Genomic DNA, 23,094 nt, shown 5'->3' with positions numbered 1-23,094 from the left:
GTCGTTGTCATCATAACAAAACTGTTACGTCAATTTTGCCTATTTTCACCAAGACATCATAAGAACTAAAGAGGTGTTTTATAACTGAAGACTTGATTCACGCCTATTCATTATATTTTTTTAAACAAGCTATGAATACAATGTGACGCGAAATGATGAACTCATTAAGAAATAATGAACATTTACGACGTGGAATAATGGTATTAGATGGACCTAGCCACCTATCTCTTAGTAGGGACTTTAAAATCTCCCCCGGTTGTATTCGCAACATCATGTTCCACGTCTAAATACCAGGGCGATATAAATACAAGGCGTTCGCTACGTAGCTCGTCATATTATAAGTACTAACATCAATATAAATAATGTATGTATGACAATGGCCACGCCCACTTAATCGGCATTCAGCGGAAATACCTACCAATCGTATACATGTATATGTATATCTTACAACTATAAAGTATGTATGTATTTATAAATATGTACGCAAGAGACAGAACAAATATTCACTGGCAATTGTTTATTTATTATTTAGTTAGCGTATATTTAACTAGCCCTTCCAGATTAATTAATCAATCGCACAATGTCATTGATTAGGTATAGGCAATTCGGGCTAAGGTCAACGACACTTTCTTAATTTATTGACTCTTTTTGTGTTATGGCGCTCTGGTAACTCGATGTTTTGTTTTATTTATTTAAATTGTTTCAACATATTTATTTATTTATTTCCATTCATTTCACATAAAGTGCTTAAAATTAAATACTTTTATAGGCATGTAGTATGTACAAAATCATCTATGCGTACGCTATGGAGTGTACTACAATTGTTTGTTAATAATTATGTAAAACAATTTTGTATTTATAAGTACTTACCCATAAGAAACCTATATGAAATGTTATGTGTCTGGGGACAGTGGTGGTGGTGGGTACTTAATAAAAATACTTATTATTTGAAGTTGTCGAACAATTTAGTAATCTGTACAATAAGTCTCAACAAACAATTATTGTGGGATGAACTCCTGATCCTTTAGATATAAGAGATTATAATTATTATGAAATAAAAAAATCCCCTACCTAGCCCAGGTCTTGGTTTCATGATGTTGACTAGTTAGTTATAAATGCCATAACAATATGGCATTTATTGTTGATATTTTTTAACAACTTGTTTCTTTAAAAAATGTATATATGGTATATAAGTTATAGCAAGTTCACTTAGATGAACGAATAAATAAAACACACAACATTTTATTAAAAAAAATATTAAATTGTACTTATTTATTTAATAAATAATACTTATTTCTACTTACTCATAATATGAACTATGTACAAATATAAATAAGGTAAATAAATTAATTAAATAGAGAACAATGAGTATGACGGATATTCCTAGAACGCAGAAACTTCCATTAAATTTACTCATATTGAACACAATACAACTAAATAAACTAATTATTGCAATGTAAACTCTGTTGGAAATGATGAAACAAAAATCAGCTGTGCATTCTACTAGGAGTACATATACACAAGAAGATTGTAAAAAGAGTTCGTATGTAACTATAGTACATGGTCGTTCGCTTGTCTATCTTACCTCGCACCTCGTCATGTTCCCCTTGTAACAAAATGTTGTATCAACCTGTTGCAAATGTTTGGTATGCGGTGCGGTAAGAGCTGAGGAAGCACAGTAACCTTAACCTAAATATTAAGTAGTTGAATGTCCAACCAGGAGCGCACAGACGTTGAGGTGAGTCGCGTAAATATTGTCGGAGCAGCAACAGTCGGACAAGTTGACGATATCCAACCAGACGTAATGCCCCAAAGGCCATCTTCCGCTATTACTGGCGCCCCGGCATCGGGCTGTGAATAAAAATCAAACTTTATATTTTACCATTCCACTTTATGGGTGCTGAATTAAATACTGAATATTATTTAAATAAATATTCTGTATTTAATGGTCACGTTTGCTATGAATCAAATGTTGCGTTGTATAGAGTTTAGTTCGAACCTAAATATCTACGTAATATTAATAATATAGAGATTTATTTTATTTATTTAAATTCAATCCATATAATTACATTACAATAAACTAAGCCCCACAAAACGTGTACATTTCGAGATAAATATTGTTTTTTCGTCTAGTAAATATAGTTTATTTATTAGGTAAATAAGTATCGCCCTTATATACAAAGAAAACATATTATTTTATGAATTCTATGGTGCTTCATGAACCACAAACATTTCGAGATACCTAAATGTAACATTTTCGGAAAAATTAAAATGCAAAGGATAAACATAAATAGATATTATTACAATGTGTAAGTGTAGTGTGTTCACCGATCAATTAATAATATTATAATATTATAATAAATATAGTAGTCTAATTTCTAATGAATTGGCTCATAATTAAGTAATTATTAAATTGTTTTACATTCGTTAATCAGTAGGCTACTCTGTGACATGAATGGCTATGAAAAATCTTTGCAACGCGGAAACTTAGTATCAGCCTAACATTTAGACTAGGCGCGCAGAACGCATAGGATGCATTATTATTATTTGGGTCGCCAGTCGCCACACTTACCATGCACACACTGTGATGAGTTACTATCGGCTTCAAACACATACTGGATTCGTTAATGTATTCTTTGATTCCCATCATAATATTTTTACATGTTTCTAATGGAATAAGTTTCTGAGTTGATACCCTCATGCTGTTATGTTTTATCCGTTCCTTTGCTGTTTCTGGTATTGTTTTGCCTTTTAGCTAAAATAAAGATTAAGATAAGTATTTTTTAATCCATTAATGTGTAATTTCTATTAGTAATATAAAGCCTTATTGAAGTCTTACCACTATTCTCGGCCAATATGTTGTCATAAACGTAGCACTCAGGACCTTCCCCTTAATATTCGATATTCCGATTGGTCTTAAAACCTCAGAAAATTCTACAGGCATAGCCAGCCTTAGAAGAGCGATGTCAAAATTTGGTTTCCCATAGATGTAGTATGGATGGATTTCTACTTTCTTTATTGGGACCAAGGAACCACCTCTTTTGCAGTCCACGGATCCTAGTCTCGTTCTAAATAATTTCAAAGATTCTCGGACACTGTAAATATATTAAACGATGATGGTCAATAATCTAATCAACATAATAAATACTATTAGGTTATTTACATTCCATAATTTTACAATATCGGCAAAGATAAGATTCTTTCGTAATGAGTATTATGACAACGCAATGATCTTGTTATTGTATGTCAGTAATGTCGTCTATTCATCAATGCCCAACACAGGATTGCACCTAAAGTCAAAATCAAAAGATATTTATCTAGTTTATAGAATTAGTAAAAAAATATTTCAATCGATTTCATTTTAGATTAGATGCTAAAGTTGATCTCTAAGCATGGGAAAAAGTTATAACTGACCAGCTTAATTTTTACTTGACTGCCAATGCTGGTTAAATATCACCCGAATTAATCAATTTTAAGAGGAGTAGGAGGATATTTTTCTAAAAAGCTAACACGCATTAGCAAACACGCATGTGTATGAAACAAGCCCTTAACCCTTTGACGCATGGGACACATTTGTCCCCACATATTCATTACAGTTTACAGAGTAATAAGTAACTTACTGATAAAACTCTCCGGCTACGCTCAAAACAAATCGTTTGTCAACCAGGGCCCCAGAAACGTAATGTGCTCCTTTCTTCTGAATCGATACAGAAAATGGATAGTCGACAAGTGTGTCTTTCTCGTCATCCTCTTCCTCTTCGGTGCTGATATTCTGGTACCCGCAAGTTACATTCTCGATGGTGGCAGTGGCAGTCTCGTTGACAGTGGCAGTCTCGTTAACAGCATCTATAATTTAAGAATTATATAGGTACATGTGGAATGTGAATTCAGCTATCATAGTGCCGATAGTCGTGTCGGCCAATGGATTAAAACCTAACAGCCTCGACAACCACCTTAGGAGGCTGGTGTTGGGCTGATGGATCAAGGGCCTGATGCAAAAGGCACTGTTTCTTCAAACAGCACGTATGACGTATTGTGAGGAGGTTTCTGTATCTGGAGCCCTAACCACCGGTAGCTTGGACCATGCTCCCGCTACTGATCGGCTCCTATTTTTATGATTTTAAATATGATTTTATATTGTTATAGAGTAGTATTAAAACTTTGAACGCCGTGGTGGTCACCTGTGACCCGACGCGACGTTAGCGGAGGATTTGCCTTCAACAGTTTTCTATTGGCAGAATTTAATTTTAGAGAATTAAAATAAATGTATGGGAAATAATATCAAATAACGCCTACAGTGTACAATCCCGTAGTAAACATTATTAGGGGGTCTTTTATCGCATACAGGGTGTAAATTAAAGCTATGTATTTACCCATATCTCTACTATCGTCGTCTAATCCATTACTATCGCCGACAAACTTAATTTCTTCTTTAATTAACTTTGTTTCACTTTCATTTTGATCTGACGAGGAGTCTCCCCTATCTTCAGGCCTTTGAGGGTTGCTATTGCTGATCACTTCTTTATTTATATTATTATCACATTCATTACCAACATTTTCTTCTGAGCTATATGCATAACTAAAATCTTTGTTACTAGAACATCGGGAATTGCAGTGAATTATAAAAACTATTAGGAAAATATGCAACGAACACATTAACTGATTCATGGTAGTTTGACTAACTAATCACCGAATTGTACAGAATGAACTTGGAAACATGTATTTCCAAGTTCATCGTGCAGGTGTTAAATACAATGGTAAAAGAGCGGCAGAAAATAGAAGAGCAGTTTTTTAATCGTCTATTCAATCAAGTACAAAAATAAAAACGCTCGATGGAAACAATATCAGATAGTTAGCCATTTGTACTAGATTTTTCTATCTTTTTGATAACCTTTTGTCTGTGAAATGTATGCAATTATAATTATGGTATATGTCACCGTAAAACTCGAGAACGGCAGGACCAAAGGAGGATGCCAGAGTTTCTATGAAATCTGGTCCCACTTCCAATAGCTATGTGTGTTACATCATTGGATAGGTAATTTTGAGCCGAATAAAAGTTACTATGGCGCCAAGTTCCAAATCTTAGTCCGTTCAGAGTTTATTATGTGTATATAATTTGTGTAGATGTTTAGAAATTAACATTTTACTTTTTATCGGACAAAATTTCCGTGCGAAGTTAGGTCAGCTGAAGAAAAAAAAAATTAACACTTAGCAAAAGCTAATAACATACTTACACATGATTATGTAGATATCCACATTTATTATTGAAGTAGCTCGAATAATATAATATTTATTATGTCCGACTAAGAGATAATCAGTACCACTGCCGACCGCGCACGATAAGAACCAATCAGAACAAAATAAAAATCTGTGTCACTGTGTCCATCAAAAAGGTCAGTAACGTAGAGAATCACCAGGCGCCCATGTTGTAGAAGATATCATTATAAAAAAACGAAAAGCTATTTTGTTCAACGTCGCGTAGCACGCGTAGCACATCGAGTTGACCGTGTCTTAGAAATCTTACAATATCACTACGATTTTACTTGTAAACGATAATCTTTATGAAAGAAGATACGAACTTTTCATTTTATTAGAAAATTAATAAAGATTACAATACACAAATCGCCTGAAGAACCGAAGACCTACCATATTTGTTAAGCCTTCAATTGACTGATAATAACTGATGGTGCTATTGCATAGTTTCGATGTTAGGCGCAATGTTTAGATGCCTTTACATAGCCAGGGAAATAGCTAGATACCTAGGTTAGGATTTTTTATGATATAAGCCGGTACACGAACAGACAGTTCACCTGATGATAAACAATCGCCGCCTCCCATGGACACCCGAAACACCATAAGCGTGCGTTACCTATCGGCCTTTTGGGAGTTAATTTAAGGTTTGTTGGAGAATCGGGGTTTGGGATGGGGGGGTAATTGGGCCTCCGCTAACCCCACTCACACAACGAAACACAACGCAAGAGACACTTTACCTGAATAAAAAAATTAAGTTCTTTTGTTTTATCATTTATGTCTTTTGGATACGATTTCACCGTACCTTATAATCTTTAAATGTTTATTATAAAAAGAAAATTGATAACTAAGGACGGAGCGAGGACGCGGATTTATTTTTAAAATCTTACCCGCCATACTCAATCATTTTCAGTCAGGTTTTCGGAACAAAATCGTTACTAAGGGAATAGTTGAAGTAATAATATTAACGGCTAATTTCAATAACCTATCTATCTGTAGATGTGCTGGCATTTTGACATAAGCTCCATACAAAATGTGTCAAAATTGTATATCTAGTAAGCAAATCTGCAGATAGATAAGTTATTGAAATTGGCCGTAAGTGTCTCTGAGTGCGGCAGAGTTACATGGAATTCACGAACACTGTGAAGTAGATAGATAGAAGTAGATAGTTGACAGAATTCACTTAGTTTATAAACTATTTACAAGTATTTATAGGCAAACATAATATACAGTGTCATAGCTAAATAGAAATTATGAATTCCAGCGAGATGTGTTATAGTAACCAGTAAGTAATTTGTAACGTTTGTTTTACAAAGTTCCGCTATTGTGCTGAGAAACAATGCGTTGTTACTTAATCACAATTATTGTTTGAATAACTAACTGTGCATAAACCAGCGATTAGATGAAATTACCCGCAAACGTTAGTTTCTTGTGAACTTTACTCTATTTTCAACGTCTTTTCAACATTACGTAAAATGGACAGATAATGTGAACGTTTCTGAACACTTACTTAGTACAATTTTATTGCAATTTTACAGCAATGGAGTGCATTCAGTATTTGATGTATTTTTTAGTTTTAGTTAATAATTTTAACCGTAATGTATTCGTGGAAAGCGGTAAGAAGAAAATTTATTTATGGACATGTGCGATTTTATACTTTATTTAGTTCATTACCTTGTTAATTAATTTTGTTAAAGTTTACTAGGGTAACAGCAATTATTATGGAGGGGAAGTAATCTGACCAGTATTTCAAATTATGTAGGTTCTTATTTTGACCTTAAAAGCTCCTCTAAAATTGAGTTAGTTCTGTACAAGCGTAAATATTAATTAGGAAATTCTTTAAGTAGAATTTGTACAATAAACAAAAAATCTCAAAAGCATTTTGATCTGTTGAGATTTCAGAGAAAATTGGCATAAACAAAATTTGAAAACGTGGTATTTCACGATCAACTATTCAAAAAAATTGTTGTAGTGTGAGACGATCACACGCAACGTTTTTTTACTACTCTACTTTGACAATGAAAGTTCACATGTACCAGGAGATGAGAAGTTAACAAGAGTTCGTTTCTTTTGCTTTAGCCATGGTCACCACAAAGAGGACTGAGTTAGAATGCGAATTCCCGCCTAAAATGGAAGAAGATCTCACTCATGTAAGAAGAAAAAGACTAACAACTGAAACTGGATTGGTCTGTCTAGAAGACTATCCCTATACGGTATCTGTAAGGTAAGAAATAAAGATAATTTTCCTAAGGTAACTTCATTACCCAATTAAAGTGTGGTGACTGCTAACAGCATATTAAGCTGGCCTAAAGCCCTAAGATGACCCACTGACCGTAAGGAACTACAGATCGATTCAGCGCTCTCTGATAGACAATATGATTACGATAAATCCTCTTTTCTGTCTAGAAGACCCAAAATCCAGGAGTGGTGGTGATGTAGTTACATTTCCTACTGACAAAAAATGTATTTTGTGAAATTCTTTACATTATTAATGTTATTCATTATAATATTTTTATTCTAGACTACATGGTAAGCACTGGTGTGGTGGAGCAATTGTTGGAAAAGTGTGGATACTCACTGCAGCACAGTGCTTCGACTAGTAAGTCATTATTTATCATTTTCATGATCCCTATAAATAAAATGTATGTGTAAAAAGTAATGATATAAATTGGTGTTTAGTAATAATATCCACTGCAAAAATTAAGTCGGAAAAGCCATACTTTTTATGAATCAGAATGCACTTTAAAAAAATTCATAAAAAGATTAATGAATTAATTTAGAAATCGAAAGGAATAATAATACTTGTTTTAGGGTAGCATAAATATTGAAGAGGTTGTTTGTTTGTGAAGTAGGTATATTGGTGTAGTGTGAGTAATTTGCTGTCTGACTTTGTAAAAGGCTGGTGGCTTGAACGTAGCATGACTTTATGTCTGTAATGTATGACATAATTACTTATATTACGTTAAATGCAAATATGGGCTTAAAAATAAGTATTTTTCGTCAACAGCGTTACAAAAGAAGAGGTATCAGTTCGGATGGGATCCGTGTTCAGAGATTTCGGCGGGAGGATATTGTCAGTGGTGGAAATCAAGAGACACCCGGACTACAGGATGGATCAGTACTATCCGGAACATAACTTAGCCATGGTCAAGGTAAAACATCAAATTACGCCTTTAAATAAATCCCCAAATGGGCAGGCAGTTTCCACCAGTTGTAAGTCCCATGTTGTAATATTGCCGGATTGCTAATTTTGAAAAAAAAACCCATAATATTTTACTCGATGCAAAAAATCTTGCTACCGGACCACACAAATCTGTCTATAGGTAATGTCTGTCTAGGTAGGTACCATTCATTTCCAGTAAAATTGGGCAAATGTTAGTTTCATCATAAAAATATTACAATTTTACAAACTAAACTGCATTCAGCAACTTTATCTATAGATCGGAGCGCTTCAGTGATGTTTCAAACAGTTCTCAACTCAAGATTAGTCTTTACTAAGTTTTAGATAGTCACTAATCTAAGTATGAAGCGACTATTACCTTCAATTTATGCCTTCCTGGTATTACAGGTGAATCTGCCGATAGCTGAAAACAGCAGAATGCAGGTCGTATCATTAGCTGGCCCTGATGCTGATCTGCCACAGCTGTTCGGAGAAACTGTTGTTACTGGATATGGTTCTGTGGTAATATCAAGCTGTTTTTATGAACACGAGGAAGAAAAATCTAGAAATTAGATTCTTTTGTACTTATCCTAGCCTAGGTTTTATATTTCCTATTTTTTGGTCTATTAGCTCCACAATCTACAACAACAAAATTCCACAACGAATGAATGTTGAAAAAAATACACTTCATTGTAGGTAAATAGGTAATGGGAGCATCAATCTGGTATTTACTTCCGTGGGTACCAGGTTCCCATGATCAAAAAGTGTTAGAGCGAGGCTCTCTGGCACACCGCCAAGGCCATGCTTATAGTGTTGCAAAAGCCGTCATTATCTACGAAAAACCGCTATCTATCATCTATCTATCTATCCATCTTTGTCGCACCTAATATACGGTTCGTTCAAATAGATGAGATAGAAAATGACCTGGAAAAATGTAGTTTCAATTTCTACACAGTGCGATGAACTTTACGTAGTAATTTATGCGCACGTGTAAAGATCAAGTATTACGTTACTTCTAATCTACGACTACTAGGGTATTAGAAACACATAGAAGTTAGGGCATACAAAACTAATTGTATTTAGTATTTTGTGTAACATTTAATTACAGGTGACTGGGCAAATTAGAGAAGGAGAGAATCAAGAATTGCGACGAATGATAGTTCGGGAAGTAAGCCGCAGTGAATGTCGATTGATTTACGGGAACGATTATCACCTACAACATGACAATATGTGCTTACAAAGCGTTATAAAAGGAGTTGCGTTATGTGCTGTTAGTATTACCTACTTTACACAAAATCTTCAGTGTTTTACTTTTGCTTTCGATCAATTTTCTTATCTCTATTAGTTTGATATTATTTGTACATGCTTTAAAACTACATTGCTACATGGCACCTACACATAATACATACATAGATACCTATCTACTTCTAACTGTTCAATAATTATCACCAAAATATTCAAAACCTTGACGAAAGGCAATTGTAACAGTTCTCTCAATGTTTTGGTACCAGGGTGACACAGGTGATCCGGCGGTTCATTTTAGTGGCCTCAATCGCGCGGGCACACTTTACGGCATAGCACTGTTTTCCGGCACTGAAGAGTGCGCTTACAAGTCGAAACCAGGAATTTTTGCTAAGGTAATAATTAATTGGTGATTTGAAATTATTCTATATAATGAAATTATTAAAATTCGTGATTAATGGAATTACATGAAATTAAAAATTCATACAGTTGCAACCCAGTGGGTATAAAATTTATTCTGTAATCAGTGGAATTAAAACCTTCTGAAAAAATTGTATAATCTAAGCCGAAGAAAGTAATGTAGGTAAACTTCGAAGACACATTGTTATTAAGATATTTATATAGCAGATTTATCAAAGTAGGTATAAGTTTGGTACCTACCCACATAAATGAAGAAATAGTAAGAAAGAAGAGTGGGGGAGATGTATTTATTTACTAAAATTATTGAGCTCTTATATACCTAGTAGTCTCAGGTATATATTTGTACTAGGAGTTCATATTAAAGAAGAGGTAGGTAAGTAATTGAATCGTTTTTTTTCTAGGTTGCATACAGCCGATTATGGATTGACAAAGTGCTCGGAGACATTCCTGATCACCCGGAAAGCGCTGACAGTACAGAAAACCTCATCCCAGTCGACATAAAATAAAATAACTTGATAACTTTATCATAATTACAGTACAGCAAACGTAAATGTATAAATTATTTTTTAGAATAAATATTAGCAATGATTTATTTTGGTTTTTTATTTGTCACCATTTTTTTATTTTGTCAAGCCTTCTCATTCCATCAATAAAACTGTTTATGAATACCATTTATAAAATTAACTAGCTTGTCTACGCTTTTCTAGTTTGATAAAGCATAAAAAAATCAAATTACAAATGGTGCCTAGAAAAATATCATAGCAATAAATAACACGCCCTCATAAACTAGCCACATTTTATTATGTATGGGTTCCACCTTGGTCTCGCTACCATATAATTCTACCATCATCGTGATACGTGATCATGATAGTTGGGTTATCATAGGTGATTGGTTAAATTCGGTTAACTAAAAAAAAAACACAACAACGTAAAAAAAACATAATCCAGACAAAAAATACGTTAACTGATGTCTAGCTCAAAATACAGGAGTTATTTTTCCTGGTGGGTATTAAGTTTGAATACGATATTCATATCAACAAGTTCTTTTTTGTTTCGTTATGTATAAAAATCTCCAGTTATGACTAATGAAAGATATCAAAAATCTACAAAACATTTTTTATCGTCGTACTTCTTAAGATAATTATAATATTAAAAAAAAACAACTATTTTTTAATCGGTGAAAACGTGTTCAATTGCCGTTATAGATGAAGGTACGAAAATTTTGCCACACCAAAAAAATATATATATACTATTACTGTGTACTTATACCTTCGCAGTGAACGCAAATGGCAGTATTGGGCAGCATCAGTTCGATACGTTAAGCTTAGAAGTAGTAATTGTATTATAGATATGTTGTAGTATGTACTATGTCCCTATTTGGTTTTAGAAACTATTATCCTGTCAAAACTCGTAGACCCACCAAAGGTGGTATGAAACCAGTATCAGAATCAGAATACAAGTAAGCATGTAAAAGAATAAATCTGATTGTAAAAAGAGAGCGGTCTGGGCTACTTGGCTATTTAGAACATTAGTATTTTCTCTAAAGCAAACACAATTTTTAGGGTGATCAGTACTGTTACTTTAAACTTTAGTTAGTTCATTTTTGTTATTTTGATAATGTCTTAATTTATTTTATACTACAAACGCTATCGTATCAAGTTGAATAAAGCGTAAAATGGAACGCAGTCTATGGCTACGTCAGAATTGTCAGATTCGCAATCATATGTCAAACTGTCAAAAATTTAAAATGCAAATTGTCAAACAATTTATAGAGGTTATGTTTGGATAAGGTAATAATTTTAATTTTACGTAACTGCAAGCAATATACCAACATAATCCGTAAAGTTAACAATACTAGAAATTAAATATACCACTAAGTTTTTTCACAAAATGAGTTCACGTAAGTGTTTATTGTGACATTCGGTCTATTTTGGGATTGCAAATATTTAGGCCGGATTGTGTCCAAAGGTTAAGGTTTTGGATGTGATTTAACAGTTTAAGCGGCTAACGCTGACCCTCCATCGGCTCGTGACGCTCTGACATGGATGAATTGAAGCACAGAGCTGGTGAAAAACTCGAAGCATTACAAGTAAGTGACTCTTGCTAACTTATGACATCCTGGTAGTTTCGCGCGAAAGTGCGTCGGTTATTCACGTCATTTTTTTTAGTAAATGTTTCTAGCCATCGGAATTCTTTCACAAACTACGATTTAACTATTCTCTGTTTGTTTTTGTTATGACAATGAAATGTCATTGCCCTAGTTTTACTGCTAATGACCATGGACTTATATAATGTTCATTTATTTTAGTCATTTAGCACACATTGCTCACACTACTAACTATTTCATGTTGCAAAATAGTAAATATTGATGATTCTAGGTTGCTCCACTTAGTTTTCCTTGAATTTCTATCCTTGTAAATTAAGTCTGTATTTTATTTATGTGAATATAATTAGGTATAATGTAACTGTAGGTAAACAAAACATTTGTAGCTACCCATTTTAAAGGAATATAAACATTTTACATATTTGATGTTGGGTAATGTAGCTAGTATGTTGATATGTATTAAAATTAAATGCATTCATTACTTGTTTTACATCCTACTTGTACTTGTTCATGTATGCTTAACAAACTATGCACACACTACATTATAAAAAATAGAAGTAACTCTTTATAAAACAAAAAATCATCATCATTATCACCAGGCTATAAGTGGCCACTTCTGACCAAAGTCCTCATCTCACATGGAGGTATGAGTATTGATAATAATCAGAAACATTTTATCATCTGTGAAAAGTGCTTATATTTAGCATATTTACAAAATAAATAAAATCTTTTATTTTGGTCAATTTAAAATACTTTCATAAAATAAATTCATTTTGTATTAGCAAAAAGTAATATTGAACCCTAACAATCTGAATATTTCTGAAATATGATTTTATGATAAGATAAAAGTCAATCTTTATATAAAGTTCTCACAAAATCTTACATTGCAATTTTCAGTTAAACCTAATTATTTCGTTTTTTAATAAAATAATTTATTTCGACTTTTCATAGATTTTTGATCTACTATTTAGTCTGATATTTGACATAAAAATCTGATGACATCATAACACACTACAAGTATTTCATACAAAATTCATAGAAAATATTGTTTTTGATGATCCGAAAAAAGTATTAATTTGACTAGCAGAAAACTAGCATATTGCAAATCTAATCACATATTATAGTTAGGTAATTAAACATTCTGTTGTTTTGACAAATAAATCAACTGATGTAACAAGAATACAACTAATAAAATTATTTCACCCATATCTCATCAGGTAGCAGCAAAAACTGTAGCTGACAATGGTAAATCGCGCGTACAAGATGTTGTGCAGACCACGGTGGATGCTATTCAGAAGGTATGTTGACCTAGTACCGTAGTTATCTACATTCTGTAAGATAAGATACTAGGATGAACCGTGGTATACTTGTGTCATGATTTATTGCTATATCAGTGTTCAATGGAGGTATGTGTACGCTATATCTGGTATTTTGATTCAAAGTTTAATAAAAATGTTAAACAATAATATAAAATATTTGTACTTGTTTACATTTTTATGGTCGCTGTAAAGATAATTGTCAGTTTGAATCGCATTTCATTTAAATTGATCTAACCTCTGTGCAGTTGACTTCAGTGTGGTTCAAAGAATGAAAAATTTATACTGAGTAAAATTGTAGATCATATTAATGTTTCTAATAGACCGCTATAAATGGTTTGCAATCAACTGACATTTTATTATAAACAATATACAAGGAGTTTACTTATCACATAAAGAATTTAACAATTCATAGGTCTACATACATAATTAGTTTAGAACTAATACATCAGATGACGCTATTGGTAGAACATATTATTTTGTTATATATATATTTAACAGTTTCTTTATAAAAATCATAGATCCGTGAAGCATTTCACGACATTTGGCACAACGAGCTGATCGCGGAGGGTCGCGAGCGCGCGGCCGCCTGGACCCGCGAGGCGGTGCGCCGCATCCGCGAGGGTGCTCCGCCCCTCTCGCCCGTCTTACTCTATGAAGAACTGGTGGCGTTGTGGCACGATAGAGGTTGGTATGCTAAGTTTACTTTGTAATTGTTATTTACCCAGCAGTAGATTAGTTAAAATTGACACTTATTACAAAGTAATTCAAGTTACTATGAGGGTGAGTGTCTTTAGATTACACTGTAAGGGATAGAATAGAACAGTCAAGCATACGGACTACGTAGAATAACAGTGGGAAAAAAGGTGATACAAGTTTTTACCTTTTCCATGAAACAAAATATTTATTTATTTCCAGTATGGCGTCGCAGTATGTTAATATTCGCGTGCGGCGTGGTGGCGGGCGGCAGCGCGGGCGTGCTGCTGGGCCTGAAGATATCGCGGCGCCAGCACGGCGGGCCGCACGCGCGCGCGCTGCACTCGCAGGCCGACCAGTCCGTCATACTCGTCGAGGACGCTGTCGCTCCTGGTAACTTAGTCTTTTGGACATTTATATAATAGCCCCTGCAACTCCTGTTAGCCTGGTTCTACAGTAACGACTAATCAGAAAAGAAAAGTACCAAAACTAATAAAACGCTATAAATGGTTTGCAATCAACTGACGTTTTATTACAAACAATATACAAGGAGTTTACTTATCACATACATAAGGAATTTAACAATTCATAGACAATACATAATTAGTATACAACTAAGACACCAGATGATGCTATTGGTAGTAGTAGTTTTGTTATATCTATTTAACAGAAACCATGAGAGCCTATTGCATCTCAGGAATATGAACAAAATGTTTTAGATTATACTAATCTGAAACTAATCAGAAGATATCATTTGCCGAAGAAAAAGACAGCTATTTATTTTGTTCTATCGATTTTTATTTCACCAAAAGTCTCGCTTTTGCCTCATGGGGATACGTAGATACTATAGAACGCTATTAAGTGATAGTTCAGTAAAAATTATGACGTTCAGAAAGTTATTATGTAACAAAATTACGATGAACTAACCAACATTTTTACATTCCCTAGGCGCGGGTTCAGGGGAGGTGTTAGTACGTGTGCAAGCATTCAGTATATGCACGGTGGACCGAGGGGCGTTGCGCGGCCGCGCCCACTTACTGCGCTCCCTACTGTACCGCGGATACGTCACTGTCGGGAGAGGATTCGCAGGTAAGGCTCCTGGATTGTTATGTGCGCCTGGTACCTGAAGTCAGTGGAATTTAACTTTTGATTAATTTTGATTTGTTGAGGAATAAAACTCCTAAATCTGCCTAAAAGCTTTTTGGTGATAACTATAATCTCCAACCTGCATGTCAAGTGTGGGGATTAGGGCAAATGTTCTCTTAAGAGAGGTTTATTCAGCAGATATATTCTGTGGGAGAAGTGAGGGAGAGCCATGCTTCGGCACGAATGGGCCGGCTTGACCGGAGTGATACCACGGCCTCACAGAAAACCGACGTGAAACAACGCTTGCGTTGTGTTTCTTTGTGTGTGTCGTTTGATTCCCATTCCCAAACCGATTCCTCAACAACTCTTTAATTTCTAACCCTCAAAAGGCCGGCAACACACTTGTAACGCTTCTGTTGTTTCGGGTGTTCATGGGCGGCGGTGATTGCTTGCGTATGATCCGTTAGCTCGTTTACTGGCTTACATAATAAACAAAGTCTGTAAACAATAAATTCTGCTGACGATGAATAAAAAAAAGTAAATTTTCGCTAAAAATGTGTTTGTTTTCCAGGCGTGGTGCTGGACGTAGGCCAAGGTGTGACGGACTTAGAAATGGGAGACGAAGTATGGGGATGTGTCTCGGAGTGGTGTGGTGGGGCGGCCACCGAACTGTTGACTATCCGCAGGTAACTATTTTTATTACTTTTTACTGTCCCATATAAAGAAGATATTCTTAACATGGGCTTATTTCGGTTTTTCGAAATTTCTCAGTAGTAGCACGGAGTCTGGAAATGTGCCCGGTATATGGCAATAGGTTCACCTCCTATTACATGGGACTTACAACATAAATTGTGAAAAGTGGGTGTACAGTGGTATTTTGTGCCATAATGTGCATGTCTGCCTCCCCCTTCAGGTATTAAAGGCATGATGATATGTATGTATGTCCTAACATTTGTTCTTTTCTATCAAATATTCCTGTTTTATATATTATTTATTAAATAGATCCTAATTTTCATCAATAGTACGAAAATAATGTATGACGTGGAATTTTTCGATTGTGGAACCTCATTTTCTCATAGTTATCTATGTCAACAAACCTCTTATGAATCTTTGTTTTCCTAGTACTCGAGTGAGCAAACGCCCCCGCGGTCTCGCAGCCGATACAGCGGCGTCCTTGCCCTGGGCCGGGGGCGAAGCCCTAATAGCGCTTCGGAACATCGCTTACACGCCTGATAACTGTAAAGGGAAACGGTATGTTCTGTGTTTCTTCTCAGAGTAGTCAGAAAATATCGGTCCTCCCAAGCTAATCATTTTTAATATTGACATGTAAAAGTGCAATGTTGTTAGACGTATAGATTTTATTTTTATAATAACTATGTGAGACATACTAAAAATCACGGTTTATATTAATGGAGAAAAGCACAACACCACAAAGCATAGTACAGCAAAGCAAAGCGTTGCTCATGAAGAAGAGTCCCTCTGTGACTCGATACTAGTAGAGCTTTTCTACATTAATGTACATGAGTAAACCGTGATTTACAGTCAGTTGTAGAAACGATCATTACATTTTTAAAGTGACTTTAAATATTAATGAATCTTTAAAGTGTTGCACAAAATAGCATTTCTCTCTTATCTTAATGCCCCATTAACTTTAATTAAAGAAACGTCAAATCGGGACTTTAGCCTTAGGTAACTTATAGGCATTATTTAATGAATTTATAGAACAAATATTAATTGTTTGTTGTAACGTTGCAGGGTAGCAGTATGTGGCGCGGCCAGCGGCGAGGGTTGTGCGCTGGTACAACTGCTGAGCTCGTGGGGGGTACACGTCACCGTCGTCGCGCCCCGACACGCCGCGCTCACACTCAAGGATCTAGGTAATTAAATCTCCTTACTGTTGCTACTTGCCTGGTACTTTTTGATTTCGGTTTGGTAAATGAAAGGCATTTATAAAAAGTTAACTGGAAGATACCACTTGCTTATTCGACCAAGTCAATTGATCGCTCATCGTACCGCTTCGCGTTCGCTTCTAGATCGCTCACGTAAGACGTCGTGTTATAAAAATATGGTTAAAATTTAAGACACATCTTAAACCATACCTATGACGTCAGATAAAATAAATAGAACTACTGAGATCATACTCAATATGTGTTTGCTATAGTGTGTGCAGTTCCGTTTCATCAATCCTTTCAATGCCATCATTAGATCCGCTCGATTGCATCATAATATTGTGTGATCATAATTTTTTTTATGGAACACGCCGGTCGTCGAGCCCGTGTATCACCTGATGGTAAGCAATCGCCGCCGCCCAATGGACACTTAAAACACCAAAGGTTCTACCTTTTTGGTGGTTAGGAATTTAAGGGTTGTTGTTCGGGAATCGGGGATTGGGAAGATTGGGAAGGGGGAATTGGGCCTCCGGTAACCTCACTCACACAACGAAACACAACGCAAGCGTTGTTTCACGTCGGATTTCTGTGAGGCCGTGGTATCACTCCGATCGAGCCGGCCCATTCGTGCCGAAGCATGGCTCTCTCACACTTAAAATCTTCTCATCTAATCTAATTGCTAGATTTCTTTTTACATTATTTGTCCTTATAGACATTATGCGTGTTATTAACATGATTGCGTTGCCATCACCAGGCGCCTCAGACTTCGTGGACATAGAAGGCAACCGTGAGTCGGGCGCGTGGTCGAGCCTGGAGGCGCGGGCGCGGCGCACGGGCCCGTGGGACGCCGTGCTCGCCTGCGCAGCCGCAGAGGTGCCCCCTATAGCACTCGCCAACAAACCTGCATTACTCAAGTATGAATGCTGATTTTCAGTTGATTTTTGGGCCGTTTCACTTACTCTAGGTAGCCGACTTTCTAACAGATATATAAAGTTATCTAAAACTATCTGTCCGGGCTTTAATGGGTGGTAGTGTTGTGTTTGAAGATTACAATAGTTACCCAGGACCAGTTACATCAATTTGCGAACATAAAGAAGTTATATAAACATTGATTACTCTGTATAACGTACCTAGTTCACAAATACGCACGATGCATCGCTTCGTCAATGAAAACAATTGCTATCTCTTTTCATCTGTACTAATCGTGTACGGCAATCACTATCTAACGACTAGTTCGTCACTATCTAATGTACTAGGTACACATAAATATGCAGACATATAATAAGCTCTTGATGGTAAACAATAAACGCTGCTCATGGACACCCTGCAAAACCAGGGAAGTTACAAGTAGCTTTTTGGATTGGGAATAGGATGAAGGAGAGGGAATGATTGGGTGTGTTGTAACATCACTCATACGGCGAAACGGTTCGAATTCACGTTCCTAATCCGTGCAGCCAGGGTATGGAACAATCAGCCGGCTTCTATCTTTCCTGAAAAATACAACCCGGGTCTTTTCAAGGTCAGAGTAAATAGGTACTTTCTAAGCCTGTGCTCCATCCTCAGCCACATCTTCGATTCGCCGTCCTGGCAGTAAGCGGGTTGGTGGCCAAACGTAGACTTATCAACGTTAAAAAAAAGTTGTTTCATGCCGATTCAATTTGGCCCAGAGTTGATATTATTAAATAAATAAATAAAAGTGTTTGTTATTTCCAAACAAATGTTTCCATCACCTATATTTTGCTACCAGGGCAACAGCATCGCGCACAGCTTTCGTCGACTTGAGACCGGGGCCGCTGATCACCGACCGCCTGCCGACGCCTTTCGCTATAATATATGCTACTTCATTCTACACCTTTAGGGTCTTACGGGTAAGTTAAGCAAATATATTTGTACTGTAATTATAGTCAACGTCAAAGACAAAACCATTTATTTCAAATAGACCACTTTCAACTAGACCAGGAAGGCACTTTTGAAGCAAATAGAATAATATTAATTACGTCTGTCTGTCGGTCAGTCCTCTAGTGAAGCTATTTGCTCCTTCCGAAGTGTAGATTCCTATGGAGAAGAACAAGCAAGAAACTCCATAGGTACTTTTTTTCAATCATATACTATTTTGATAAACTTTTCATTCGAAGTGAAGTCAAAGTCAAATCATTTGTTCTAATTAAACCATTTACTACTTATGAAACATCAACAAATAAATAATAGACTGTCTGTTACTCTTATAAAAAAATATGTTTACAATTTTTCTGATAATTTTATTCAATTTGTAATTGTACGTATATGTGAGAACAATGCAAAGACATTGCAACGCGCAACACAAATGGTAGAACTTACTAAGTATATTGTCGTATTTTGTTTCACAGTGGCTGGTGGGCTGTGGTTCCAATACAGATTGGCTAGAAGATCGATTTAGACTAAGAGAAGGCTTGGAAGCTCTTGCCAAACTAGTTGAGCGCGGTACTATGGCGCCTATACTTGATAAGGTAAAGATAAAATATTAGCACGATAATATGGAAAATACAATCTACTTCTTCTCTATTTTGTTAAATGAAACTTACTATTTTTTGCATAATGCTTTAAAAAGGATGAATATAATAGAAGCAAGAACACCAGGCGAATATGAATAGTAAAGAGTTCACAACGTCACGCCTTTTGATCCTCGAAGGGGTTGGCAGATGTGCACATAATGTACGGCACGTAACGCCGCTGTACAATGTATACCAATTTTTCACTATTTGTGTTATAAGTCCCATGTAATATGTAGTAAGCCTATTGCCATATACTGGGCACAATTCCAGACTCCGTGCTAGCTCTGAGAAATTTTCTGAAAACCGAAAATGCCTAGTAATACTTTGCCCGAGCCGGGTATCGAACCCGAGGACCCCTTGCCTGGCAGTCGCACTTGCGACTACTTGACTAACGAGTCAGTCTGATATAGAGTTCTTTCTTCCTTATTTTTCAGGTATACCTACCACAAGAGTTCGAGAGCGCACTCGCGCACGCGTGCAGCGATGACGCGATCGGTACCACAGTCATACGTTTCCCTTAGCAAATTACATCTGTTCCTTTATGTGAGCCTGGTACATCGGGCCAGTCTTAGTTCTAAGTAACCATCACTGCCAGTGGAGGATCATAAAATTAAATAGGAATTATCTTATTTATACAAAAATACTGCATACAAATCCAAACATAACGAAAATCAGAAAAAAAATGAAAAATAATAAAATCTAGACAGACGTTTTGTTTTAAGATCTAAATTGATTTGACTGAATAGGCAATTTAGTGATTTAGCGCAAATTCGAACGAATTATTTATTATTATATTATATTTATTTTTCTATATTGCGAAACAAAAATACCTCCTTAAAAATCTACATTTATACATTTAGTTACCAGGACCACATAACATACGTAGCGATGTATTTATTAAAAACGGAACTCAATAAAATGTTCCTGTGGAATGTTGTTCCTAAACTTAATTAAAAATTACTTTTATGAAATAAGTTCATCAATTAGTTACTTAATTCGAATTGTAGGAACACTGCGAAATCCAATAGCTAGTGTAATGAGCAGAGATCGGAACTAGGTAGAGTTATTCATGTACTTACACTGCACTGATTTCATACAGCGAAAGAATATATATGTATGTACCGGTATCTTTAAAATACGCACGACGTTGCCAAACAGCAAAATATCAATACGTGTGATGTTGCCAGATTTGTAGTTCTCACAACATAGCTTGTGAGAACAATTTCTTTCTTATTATTATTCAGTTGTAATATTGTTGGCCACACGGGATTGTCCATTAGAAATCCACGGAAGGTACACATTAATATCAACATTTGGATGCAAGTACATAAATAACTCTACCTAATTCCGACCGCTGGTAAATGTTAGCCATATCACACTGAATGCGTGCAATTATATTTGGTCGAATATTAATAATGTAGCCTCGACAATAAACTCGTATACCTAAAATTATTTACAAGTATTCACACGTACTATAAAATATTATTTACGTATTTGTTTTATTTTTGAATATTTTTCTTTTTTGTTATTTATTTTAGAGAATTATATCCATTGTTACTATAAGTTTTACTCTTAACGTTACCTAAAGTATCTATATAAAATCAGTGTGGATGTCTTAAGTGGCTCCTAAATGCGTCACAACATCAGAAGACTGTACAATTAAATATGTAAACAGATCTGTAAATAATGTAAATAAAGTTACTAAAATAAATAGGTGCTCAAACAAAAGTGTATATAAAAAAAAATATTCAATAATTTTCTGAAATTCAAATTTTACTCATTGTACGCCAATTTTAATGTTCCGGCCACACTGACGCGACACGTTGCAGCAACGCTTGACACGTAAAGCCTTGTATTCATGGTAAACATTTTGTTTAGCAACATGGTTGCAACACATGTTGCGGGCAACACTTGTGTTGCGAAGTTGATCGCGGCATGCTGCAGAGTTGACGCCCGGCGAGCGAAAACATCAGTTTATATTAGTTTAAACAAAGTTTCCAGCAGCATTCTCGCTATTCATCAACAACGTTGATCAACTGTTGCTAAGCAAAATGTTTACCATGAATACGACGTAGCAACGGTTGCTGCAACGTGTAGCTGCAACAAACTTATGAACTTTCCAAATCTGAGCTTTTAATATAGTCCGGTTTTGATGCGAACACGTTTTGTGTTATGTATTTACTTTTAATGCATTATTTATTACATGAATATTATTGTAAGTGCCATTTACAAACTAACTAAGTAATGTCTATATCGATACAGGAATCATGATGTATGATACGTTATTAATTCAATTATTATGACAGGGACAAACAGAGAATGTTATCAAAATGAGAAGCTTATTTTTAATCATAAACTTATTAAGTAAAAATGTGTGTAATATGATTTAATCGTGTTATTTATTCCAAGCGGGTGCTCGACTAGTTTCAAGCTACGGTAGGGGCTTATAATAATAAACAACACGCTTTAGGGTTGCCGCGAGGACGTAATTGTCTCCAATTGGGGTAGGCAGAGACAATGGATCGCCAAATGACACGGTTCCGGCACAGTCGTAGTAATTATGCATACTCGAATCTAGAACAAATTGCCGTGCGTTTAGACATTTTTGCCATACCTATTATAGCAAGCAAGTATAATAGCTCACACATAGGACCCGCTTAGTTTTAAGTCAAATTTCTGTGGTGCTTGGCGACTGGGCTCCTCCCAGTTGTGCAGTCTCTTTTATGCCTTTAGATTCAGTCACTCTGTCTCTAAATATACATACTACATACTCGATTGAGGATGCTTAAAGTTAAAGTAAGTATTTAAAAAGTTATGTACTTTGTATTGACGTAGACATTACATAGTTACAAACATGTACCTAATAAGGCAAGGGATTGTCACAAAGCAGTATCTGATCTGTACCGACCTCAATAACTCGTCCAAAGTAGATAGGGTAAATTAACTGAAATGTAATGTAGATAGATAAACGTTATTTTAAAATATAAACTGTTGTTTAAATATTTGTGGAGTTTTATTGTTTATCCTTGATGTAGAGAGCGCCCTTTTTTAAGGAGGCAAATCATTAATTGACTTCTCCCCTTGGGCGAAGCGAGAGTCTCAGTTCTTACTGACTAAATAGCACCCTGTTCCTACTCTTGTTTTTTATGCCGGAGCTCAGTAACCCGCTAGGCAGTGCCTGCCCGGTTAGCCATGGTGCCTTATGTCCGTTTTTACCAACCATCCCTTAGCTATCTCTTAATGAGTACCTAAACTTACCTGTACTGTCAGGTGTCACTTATATAGATTTCTGAAAACACAAATGTCACTTTTCTTAACGTATGGGTTCCTTGGTTGGTGCAAACAGGTATCAGAGCAACTTTAAATTGAGCGTTTGTCCAGTGTAGGTTTGGCGCATAAC

At 35.6% G+C, this 23,094-nt stretch overlaps 3 protein-coding genes across 6 annotated transcripts; 2 read left to right on the top strand and 1 right to left on the bottom strand.

Annotated features, from left to right (window-relative positions):
* Nucleotides 1–1,385: 1,385 nt before the first annotated feature.
* LOC118277483 (hypodermin-A-like) lies at nucleotides 1,386–4,703 on the bottom strand. The gene is made up of 5 exons (XM_035596308.2): nucleotides 4,374–4,703; nucleotides 3,621–3,846; nucleotides 2,840–3,095; nucleotides 2,573–2,755; nucleotides 1,386–1,851 (listed from the first exon to the last, which is right to left on the bottom strand). Exons 1-5 carry the CDS (start codon nucleotides 4,666–4,668, stop codon nucleotides 1,690–1,692), a joined length of 1,122 nt encoding a protein of 373 aa, XP_035452201.2. The 5' UTR covers nucleotides 4,669–4,703; the 3' UTR covers nucleotides 1,386–1,689.
* A 1,957-nt stretch (nucleotides 4,704–6,660) lies between these two features.
* On the top strand, nucleotides 6,661–10,664 carry LOC118277388 (hypodermin-A). Of its 3 annotated transcripts, none has more exons than XM_050696390.1 (8): nucleotides 6,661–6,893; nucleotides 7,330–7,474; nucleotides 7,772–7,849; nucleotides 8,258–8,402; nucleotides 8,819–8,929; nucleotides 9,519–9,680; nucleotides 9,922–10,047; nucleotides 10,474–10,664. In XM_050696390.1, exons 1-8 carry the CDS (start codon nucleotides 6,791–6,793, stop codon nucleotides 10,576–10,578), a joined length of 975 nt encoding a protein of 324 aa, XP_050552347.1. In that variant the 5' UTR covers nucleotides 6,661–6,790; the 3' UTR covers nucleotides 10,579–10,664. The 3 variants fall into 3 exon arrangements, with proteins under 3 accessions (XP_050552347.1, XP_035452053.1, XP_050552346.1); XM_035596160.2 differs by having other exon boundaries at nucleotides 6,662–6,866; nucleotides 8,819–8,932; XM_050696389.1 differs by having other exon boundaries at nucleotides 6,662–6,893; nucleotides 8,819–8,932.
* Nucleotides 10,665–11,749: 1,085 nt separating this feature from the next.
* On the top strand, nucleotides 11,750–20,777 carry LOC118277462 (reticulon-4-interacting protein 1, mitochondrial). Of its 2 annotated transcripts, none has more exons than XM_050696388.1 (13): nucleotides 11,750–11,862; nucleotides 12,068–12,161; nucleotides 13,394–13,474; nucleotides 14,014–14,179; nucleotides 14,411–14,581; nucleotides 15,137–15,277; nucleotides 15,846–15,960; nucleotides 16,397–16,525; nucleotides 17,030–17,151; nucleotides 17,918–18,077; nucleotides 18,911–19,031; nucleotides 19,530–19,649; nucleotides 20,129–20,777. In XM_050696388.1, exons 2-13 carry the CDS (start codon nucleotides 12,114–12,116, stop codon nucleotides 20,213–20,215), a joined length of 1,461 nt encoding a protein of 486 aa, XP_050552345.1. In that variant the 5' UTR covers nucleotides 11,750–11,862; nucleotides 12,068–12,113; the 3' UTR covers nucleotides 20,216–20,777. The 2 variants fall into 2 exon arrangements, with proteins under 2 accessions (XP_050552345.1, XP_050552344.1); XM_050696387.1 differs by having other exon boundaries at nucleotides 11,806–11,972.
* The last annotated feature ends 2,317 nt before the right edge of the window (nucleotides 20,778–23,094 follow it).

The sequence above is a fragment of the Spodoptera frugiperda genome, chromosome 10 (assembly GCF_023101765.2).
Source record: "Spodoptera frugiperda isolate SF20-4 chromosome 10, AGI-APGP_CSIRO_Sfru_2.0, whole genome shotgun sequence".
Classification (NCBI taxonomy): domain Eukaryota; kingdom Metazoa; phylum Arthropoda; class Insecta; order Lepidoptera; family Noctuidae; genus Spodoptera; species Spodoptera frugiperda.
The sequence above is the reverse complement of the archived record's forward strand: the minus strand, read 5'-3'. Positions and strand labels throughout refer to the sequence as shown.